Raw genomic sequence first — 9,272 nt, forward strand, 5'->3', positions numbered from 1 at the left:
TAAATTCCACATATGAATGAAATCATAATAGTATTTGTTTCTCTTACTTCACTTAGCATAATACTGTCTAGTTCCATCCATGTCATTGCAAATGCGAGATTTCTTTTTTATAGCTAATACTCCATTGTACATATACCACCTGTTCTTTATCTGTTCATCAGTTGATGGACAGCTGGCCTATCTCCTTAATTTAGCTACCACAGATAATGCTGCTATAAACATAAGGATGAATGTATCCCTTTGAATTTGTATTTTTGTATTCTTTGGGTAAATACCTAGTGGTGTATTTTGCTTGAGCAGTGTAAATTGCTGGATCAAAGGGTAGTTTCATTCACTTTTTGAGGAAACTCTATACTGTTTTCCACAATGGCTGCATTTTGCATTTGCATTTCCACTATGCAGTTTGCATTCCCACCAACAGTGCACGAGGGTTCTCCTTTTTCCACGTCCTCACCCAACACCTGTTGTTTCTCGTGATGTTCATTTTGGCCATTCCAACAGGTGTGAGGTGACAGCTCATTGTAGTTCTGATTTGCATTTCTCTGATGATGAATGATGCTGAGCATCTTTTCATGTGCCTGCTGGCCATCTGTATGTCTTCTTTGGAAAAACGTCTATTCGTGTCTTCTGCCCATTTTTAAAATAGACTTATTTATTCATCTTATTTTTTTAAGATTTATTTGATATAGAGAGGAAAGCACAAGTAGGGGGAGCAGCAGGCAGAGGGAGAGGGAGAAGCAGGCTCCCCACTGAGCAGAGAGCCCGATGTGGGGCTTCATCTCAAAACCCCAGGATACATAATGACCTGAACTGAAGGCAGATGCTTAACTGACCGAGCCACCCAGGTGCCCCTATTTATTCATTTTAGAGAAAGAGAGCATGCATGTGAGCAGGGGAGGGGCAGAGGGGGAGAGGGGGAGAGAGAGAGAACCTCAAGCAGACTCCTCACTGAGCTTGGGGCCCAATGCAGGGCTCGATCCCATGACTGAGACCACAACCTGAGCCAAAATCAAGAGTAGGACATTCAACCAACTGTGCTACCCTGGCAACCCCACCCATTTTTAAATTGGATTATGTTTTTGGGGTGTTGAGTTTTTGTTTTGTTTTTACGATTTTATTTTATATATATATTTTTTTATTTTATTTTTTATTCATTTATGATAGTCACAGAGAGAGAGAGAGGCAGAGACATAGGCAGAGGGAGAAGCAGGCTCCATGCACCGGAAGCCCGATGTGGGATTCAATCCCAGGTCTCCAGGATCACGCCCTGGGCCAAAGGCAGGTGCCAAACCGCTGCGCCACCCAGGGATCCCTTATTTTATATTTTTTAAAGATTTTATTTATTTATTCATGAGAGACACAGAGAGAGAGGCAGGCAGAGACACAGGTAGAGGGAGAAGCAGACTCCATGCATGAGTCTGATGTGGAACTTGATCCCTGGACTCCAGGATCATGCCCTGGGCCAAAGGCAGGCACTAAACTGCTAAGCCACCCAGGGATTGCCCAAAGAAATACTTACTATGAATGATCTCATTTTTCTTCAAACTAATCTCTTAAATTAGAACCTTTTTTTTTTTTTTAAAGATTTTATTTATTTACTCATGAGAGACAGAGAGAGGTAGAGACACAGGCAGAGGGAGAAGCAGGCTCCATGCAGGGAGCCTGACGAGGGACACAATCCGGGGTCTCCAGGATCAGGCCCTGGGCTGAAGGTGGCGCTAAACTGCTGAGCCAACCGGAACTATTATTTTTTAAATCCCCATTAGACACAGGTAAAGTGAGGAGTTAAGAGTTAAGTAATTGGCCTAATGCAATATAGCTGGAATGGTAGAGTTGGGATACCAACACTGAGCACTTAATTAACTATTTTCACTGAGTGCCTAGAATAATCTTGGAAAAACATACAGATGAGAGCAATGGTCTAAGAACAAAACTTTGAAGTATCACTGTTTAAAGTGGGCAGAAAAAAATCAAATAAATAAATAAATAAATAAAGTGGGCAGAAATTCCCAAAGGAAATCAAAAGGAAAAGTCAAAGGCATAGGAGGAAACAAGATAGTAGGCCCACCCTATGGCCAAAACAGAACTTCAGCGCAGCAGTGAAACGGCCAGGGAAGGACTGAAATCATCCATAGGTGCAACACAAAGGAGGCCATGGTAACCTGGAGTTTCAACACAATGGTGGAGGTGGAAGGAATTTTAAGTCCGTGCAAGTGGCATCACTTCTCCTTAAATAATCTTGAATAGTCTGTTTTGATAGGAGGCGGGAGGCCTTACGCAAGTTTGTACACTGAGAAGAAAGAATATGAATTAGAGACAACTAATAAAGCAAGGCTTGGGATTGAAAAGGGTAATGAGGAAGGCAAAAACCACAATGGAGCTATCTGAAGGCTCTGATCTGGGCACAGGCTAGATAGGAAATCTGTTTACGTCAAGGGCAGACAGATTGGAAAACCAAAGAAATCAAAAGACTTGAAGTTCTTAAAAAAAAAAAAAAAAAAAAGACTTGAAGTTCTTTGGACTCCAAGTTCTGGAGTAGAAATGAGAATGTAAGAGAACATTTCTAAAAGGAATGATGTAAAGGGGGGGGAGCAGAGGAAGGGGGAAAAAAAAGACAGATGTTACACTTTTTGAAAGTGCACAGGGGAGCTGGGAGAATGATGCCTCTACCATATAGGGAAGTGAGAAAGCAGAGGCAATGGAGTTCTTGGTTAACACACCAAGAGAGGCTGGGAATAAAAGGGCTGGTGGTATAGGAAAGCTGGGTTTTTTATATCACAGAAGAAAGCTTTTGGGTGAAAGGTTTAGGAGTAGAAGGACAATGGTAAGAGCAGTACGCACATGAAAGCAGGAGAGATGACAAACGTCCAAGGGGACTGTTATTTGGGGCGATTACCAAGAATGAGAATGAAGTCAACTAGCAAGGCTCAAAGCTCAAAATGGTATAGTGGCAAGAACAGCACTCTTCATAGTTGAGTTTTACCTTGAATGCACTGTTTTCAAATCCTCTTCACAACTTTGCAGAAAGACCCGCAGGAAGATTTCCTGTGCACTGGCACAGTGGGAAATCAGCCCTGTGCTAATACTATGCCCACTGCGCTTGAGGAGTTGGATTGCATTACTATAGGCTGGCTGCCCAACAACTCTTCCCTCTGGGATCTCTGCCTCCCCCACTTCGGGCGTTTTTGGTGGGGTTGTTAAACAAGGGCCTCTGCCTTCCTTATCTGAGAGGTGCATGCGTGGCCAAGAACTGGCCAGAGTAACCCTTTACCTGGACACAGTAATTGGTCTAGGAATGGTCACTGACCAATGAAGAGTTCTGGTCTTTACGGAGTCTTTTCAGGGGATTTGTACAGATGCTGGGACAGTCTTCCATCTGAGATCATGAGATGACACCGCTACTCCTAAAACTGCGTATCTCCCCTTCATGGGAGCTAAGAGTTCAAAATATAGAAATCCAGTCTGGTAGTCAAGCAGTAGAAAACTGGTAGTCAAGGCCCCATCTCTGCAGTTCATCCCCTATTTAAGTAAACAAAAATACCAAGACACAGACATGGCAAAATATTTAATCTCTGTAGGTGTGCCTCATCCTCCCATTCCTGTTGTGACTCAACAGCCTCCCCAAAACGGCAGTACCAGAGAAAATAGGGGGCACTTTTTCCTCAGCAGGATTCGAAAACCATTAAGGCCCTAGTTCTCTTGACTTGGAAATGATTGCAGGTGAGATCATTCCACAGCACGCCTCAGGCCTCTCTGCTCCAGGAGAAAAACCCCCAGTTCTATGGGACTCCTGAGGTCTTCTGTTCTTCTGCAGCCTGGCGCTGAGAGCTGCGCCGCTGGAAATAGCGGTAGGCTCGGGCACTGCAGAGGTAGCCCCCATACACAGTGAGAAGCATCATGGAGGTAGAGAAGGTCTTGTAGCCAATGTCAGCTAGTTGCTTGGCAGTTGGCATGTTGTCCCCTACAAAGACAGACTGGATTTAGACCCAAGGATAAGGCCTCATCTGCCCAGCCCACTTCTCTGTTTAAGGCCATACCACATCTTCTGCATCCTTTGTCTGTACTCTACTCTGAACAGCCCCTACACACATGCAGATACTGTTCAGGAACTCTGAAGATTCAGAAAGACAGGTGCCTGGGTGGCTCAGTCGATTAAGCATCTGCCTTCGGCTCAGGTCATGATCCGAGGGTCTTGGGATCGAGCTCCACATTGAGCCCCAAATCAGGCTCCCTGCAGGGAGCCTACTTCTCCCTCTCCCTTTGCCATTCCTCATGCTTGTGCTCTCTGGCTCTCTCCCTCTGTCAAAGAAATAAAATCTTAAAAAAAAAAAAAAGATTCAGGATGATAGATAAGCTCTGCATACGAGATACAGAAACAGGTGCGTTTCGATGATGTTACAGGTAAAACCTGGCCTTCTATATTTGTGGAAACAAATGACTGGTATGAACCACCCAGGAATGTTCTTAACTGATCTATGACTGTAAGCACGTATCAGTTTTTCTGGCTAGTAGGGAATTAATGGGGTAGCCAGGGATTAAACATTAGCAATGAATTATTCTCTCTAGGAGGATCAAATGGGAACCTTCTACACAATAACCAATTTGTTTTCCCATGAAAACAATCCTATTCTTTTTTTTTTTTTTTTTTTTTATGATAGTCACAGAGAGAGAGAGAGGCAGAGACATAGGCAGAAGGAGAAGCAGGCTCCACGCACCGGGAGCCCGACGTGGGATTCGATCCTGGGTCTCCAGGATCGCGCCCTGGGCCAAAGGCAGGCGCCAAACCGCTGCGCCACCCAGGGATCCCAACAATCCTATTCTTGATGGTGAAGTTCCCATGTTAGCTCTCAAGCGTCCATATAAGCCAAATACACCTGAAATAATGCCAACAGTATATTTCAATTATACTTAACCGTCTACAGCATTAATTCTAAGTTCCAAACATAATACCAAGAACCTAACCCAAGGGTTAAATAGAAACTTACTGAGTCCCCAGCAAATTGTTAATTCACATTTGCATAAGATAAATTATTGCTAATTTAACTGTTCCCTGGATATTCTGAACTAGGGAACAAGATAAAATTTAGCACAGGACACTTTCATCCTCAACAAAACATTCTTCCATTTGGGACTAGGAACATGTTCTCAGGCTCCTCACTGTTGAGGGAATTGACATTAAAAGACCAAAACAGAATAGGTTTCTTAAAAGTCTTGAACTTGAAAGAAGAAAAGCTCAGGGTTAGCTGGTTTCAGGGGGTCTAGAGTAGGGTGAGACACATAAGCACTTCTCCGAGTGCATCCTATGGACTAACCACTGCTATCAAGCCAGTCCTGGAGGGTGGAGCCCAAGCTGAGCTGAGGCACAGCTTCCTTGAATCATAATTCCAAGTGACTACATTAAATAAGGTCAAAGGAGAAAGAAAACCAAATGGCACAGGTTCAGGTAAGAGACAGTTGTGTTCAGGTTATCTGAGGTTTGAAAGGACCCCAAGCTGTGAGATGTGAAGAACACATACACACACACTCACACAGGGCAGGACACTAAGGTAAGCAAGCTTCCAACAAAGAGACCTGCAACCTTCAACATCTTCCTCATTTACTCCTTCTCCACCTGTCCCCCATTACCCTGGCTAGATGTTAATCAGCTACAGGACCACTTCTTCAAAGGGCTGGAGGAAGAAGGCTGGAGGCATTCACCAGCTTATAAAAGAATGGTATACCTTGCTTAGACAAGTGAAAGATGACCTACTAACAGATGTGATTTTGCTGTCTAGAACTCCACTTTCATCTCTTGTCTAATCCAAACCAAGATTTCTATTTTCTTTTTTTTTTTTTTAAGATTTTATTTACTTATTCATGAGAGACAGAGAGACAGAGAGAGGCAGAGGCAGAGGAAGAAGCAGGCTCCATACAGGGAGCCCGATGTAGGACTCGATCCCAGGACTCCAGGATCACGAACTGAGCAGAAGGCAAATGCTCGCTCAACTGCTGAGCAGCCCCGTGGCTCAGCGGTTTAAGCGCCGCCTTCAGTCCAGGGCGTGATCCTGCAGACCTGGGATCAAGTCCCACATCAGGCTCCCTGCATGGAGCCTGCTTCTCCCTCTGCCTGTGTCTCTGCCTCTCTCTTCTCTCTCTGTGTGTCTCTCATGAAAAAATAAATAAAATCTTAAAAAAAAAAAAAATGCTCAACTGCTGAGCCACCTACATGTCTGCAAGATTTCTATTTTCACACTAACCAAAACTCTCCACAGACCCTGAGCTAAGGCAGGGCAGTAGAAAAGGAGAGGACAGATGTAGCAGTTATTTTGGAAGCAGAACAAAGATTTATTAATGGAATGGATTTGGGCAAAGCTGGAAATATCTCCAAGGCAGCCAATCTGCTAACTCTGTGGATTGGGATACTGTTAATAAGACTAAGAAAAGAAATGAAACAGACGTGTTTCACTGTGTGTATGGGAGTGGTAGTGGCAGTGAGTGGCAGTCAAGAAGATCATGAACTGGGTTCTGGACCAGAAATTAAAATTAAGATGCTCAACCCAACACTCATGTGATGAGGTCTACCAGGCAGATACACACACACACACACACACACACACACACACACACAAATCTGGACAGATCTTGGGAGAGGCTAACCTACTGATACAGAGGAAACAAGTGACACCAAAGCAGAGGATAAGACCAGAGACAGGGATGCCTAGGTGGCTCAGTGGTTTAGTGTCTGCCTTTGGCTCAGGGCATGATCCCGGGGTCCTGGGATCAGTCCCACATCAGGATCCCTGCAGGGAACCTGCTTCTCCCTCTGCCTATATCTCTGCCTTTCTGTGTGTGTCTCTCATGAATAAACAAACAAATTTTAGGGGGAAAAAAACAAAAAAGACCAGAGAGAGATGCCAAGGGAATGCTAGTTTGAAGGATAATAATGAATGAACGAATGCAGATGGGAAACTCCAGAAACATGTTGGGTGGCTTTTTCATTCAACATCTCTTCCTCTTCCTGATTGACAATAACTGCTGTATCAAGTCACTGCCACTGATGGAGGTGTGCTGTATCCTTCCCACCTGTTGAGCCAGAATGAAAACTGGAAACCATTACTGCAAGTTAAGTGCCATGAAGGCTAGTCAGATGGGATAAGTGGATAGGAAAAGATGACTAGAGGACATGTAAACAATCCTACAGAAGTCAATTTAGTGCACTGAACTGGAACAGGCATTAAATAATGGCATAGATTTTTTTTTTTTTTAAAAGTAGGCGCCAGGCCCAAGGTAGGGCTCGAACTCAGCACACTGAGATTGAGTCGCATGCTCTACCTATTGATCTGGCCAGATGCCCCAATAAAGCACAGATTCAAAGCCAGGGCTCCAGCAGGTCCACAAACTCAGCCCTTCCAATGCAGAGGCATTTTTCAGAGACAAAAAACAGATGATTCGATTATACCCCCTTCACTTCAAAGATAAGAATTCTTGTGATTTTTCTGGTTAACAGAATAGAAGTGATAGGGCAGTAGCTTGAGAAGGCAACAAGATCAAGGGCATTCTAGTTATGTTTTGCTTATTGATAAGGAAGATGTGAATATGCTTTAGAGAGAAATAAGCTGGTCGCCAAACACAAGATAAAAGAGGTGGGCAGGATGGAACAAGATCCAGGATGGCCCAGGAAAAGGTGAACTTAGACCCGGGTAGAAGGATTCACCTTAGAAATGACACTTTTGAGGTGAGCAGAACATTCTCACTGAGAGACATCCATTTTCTCAAAACAAAACAAAACAAAAAACAAACAAAAAAAGCTAAATGCTGGGTTTGTTATGGGGTGATGGAGTTAGACTCAAGGTTTCGAAAAACGGAAAAAGACGCAAGTACCAGTATAGAAAATCCCACAGAAGCGCAAGCTGCGAGGTTCTGGCTCTTCTTCCCCCCGCCCCCGCCATGGGAGCATCTCAAGGCTCCAGGTTCTCCTCTGGAAAATCATTTCCTCAAATGTGTTTCATCCACCTCAGCTTAGACACGATGGATCTGTCCACCTTTTACTAGTGCTATGAAAGCCAGAGAACAAGGCTTCAGTCTCAGAGCAGCCTACGGTCTGAGGGGGAAAGGGGGAGCCAGAGATCCCACATTCGGTTACACAAGGTAGGAGACGGGCGGTGACCAGCAGAGAAGGAGCGAGGCGAGCGCTCGGAGGGAAGGTGGGTGCGGGCCCAAGAAGTTAGCAGCCCCCTGGGGAGGGGGCGTGGCCGTGTCCTTCAGAAGGGCGGGCAGGAGGGGGGCGGGGACAGCGTCTCAGGGGCTGAAAGCAGCAAAGGACTGAGGCCGTTTCGTCCGTAAGCACCAAGGACCCGGGAGAGCCACCGGCCAAGGCGCCGCTGACTGTAAGGCAAGGAGGGGTCGGAGCGTGGAGGACCACGGCGGGCCCGGAGCCTACGGCCGGAAGCGGGGCCGAGAGAGCGGCTGGCGGGCCGCGGCGCAGCACGCGCGGGGGCCTCAGGGCACCGAAGGCCGCCGCACGGGAGGATGGGTAAGCAAAGGCCGGGCCCAGACGGGGCGCCTCCGCGGACTTGGAGGCCCCTGCACTGCCCTCGGCGACCGCGGGCGGGGATGCGGCCGCTTCCAGGGGCCCGGCCGCCGCCGCCGCCTGCGCAATTTCCTAGCGCAGCCCGACGCAGCATGCCGGACCACGTACGCGGGGGCGCCCGCTCCCGGGGCGCAACTGGTGCGGAAAGCCACCCTTTCTGCCTCCCACCCGTCCCGCTTACCCTCTAGACTCGGCTCCCGACCCGGAGAGAGGACACCACACGCCCGTAGCAACACAAATCCGCCCACTGAGGAGGCGGCCCGCGCACGCCGCAGCTCGACCGGCTGCCGCCTTTGCGCTTCCGGGCCAGTCACCCTTACTACGCATGCTCAGACCGGTCTTCCTCTCGGGGAGGCCTGTTGAATTCTGGGGCTTGTAGTCCATCTCCGTCGGCAGAGAGGCCGTGGTGACTGCAGCTCCGGAGCCGGATACACGGTCACACTAGGGAAAGACGGGCCTTCTCGCCGGCTCGGAGGCAGCCAATCAGCAGCCTCGGCGCGGTGACGCCTCCGGGAGCTGGGTGGATTCTCGGGGGGTCGGCTCCCGGAGGGGGCCCGCGCGCCCGCTGGAGCCCGGAGCAGCGGGTTGGTTTCCGCCGCACAGCGGGGGCCGGGGGCGGGGGCGCGGGGCGACTGTCTGAGGGCTGTGGCCCGGTGCGACCTCCGCGCTTGCGGGAGTCGTGCGAAAGCCTAAGACGCGCCGG

The 9,272-nt window shown here is 47.6% G+C and overlaps 1 protein-coding gene across 1 annotated transcript; it reads right to left on the minus strand.

The window, feature by feature from the left end:
* Nucleotides 1-3,550: 3,550 nt before the first annotated feature.
* Nucleotides 3,551-8,909, minus strand: COX14 (cytochrome c oxidase assembly factor COX14). Its single transcript, XM_072797978.1, has 2 exons — nucleotides 8,751-8,909; nucleotides 3,551-3,961 (listed from the first exon to the last, which is right to left on the minus strand). The coding sequence occupies exon 2, from the start codon at nucleotides 3,951-3,953 to the stop codon at nucleotides 3,780-3,782; it is 174 nt and encodes a 57-aa protein (XP_072654079.1). The 5' UTR covers nucleotides 3,954-3,961; nucleotides 8,751-8,909; the 3' UTR covers nucleotides 3,551-3,779.
* Nucleotides 8,910-9,272: the final 363 nt, after the last annotated feature.

Source organism: Canis lupus, chromosome 25 (genome assembly GCF_048164855.1).
Source record: "Canis lupus baileyi chromosome 25, mCanLup2.hap1, whole genome shotgun sequence".
Classification (NCBI taxonomy): domain Eukaryota; kingdom Metazoa; phylum Chordata; class Mammalia; order Carnivora; family Canidae; genus Canis; species Canis lupus.

Bases quoted from the DNA above. Each gene is read 5' to 3' on its own strand.
- COX14 (XM_072797978.1), bottom strand. From the start codon at position 3,953: ATGCCAACTGCCAAGCAACTAGCTGACATTGGCTACAAGACCTTCTCT.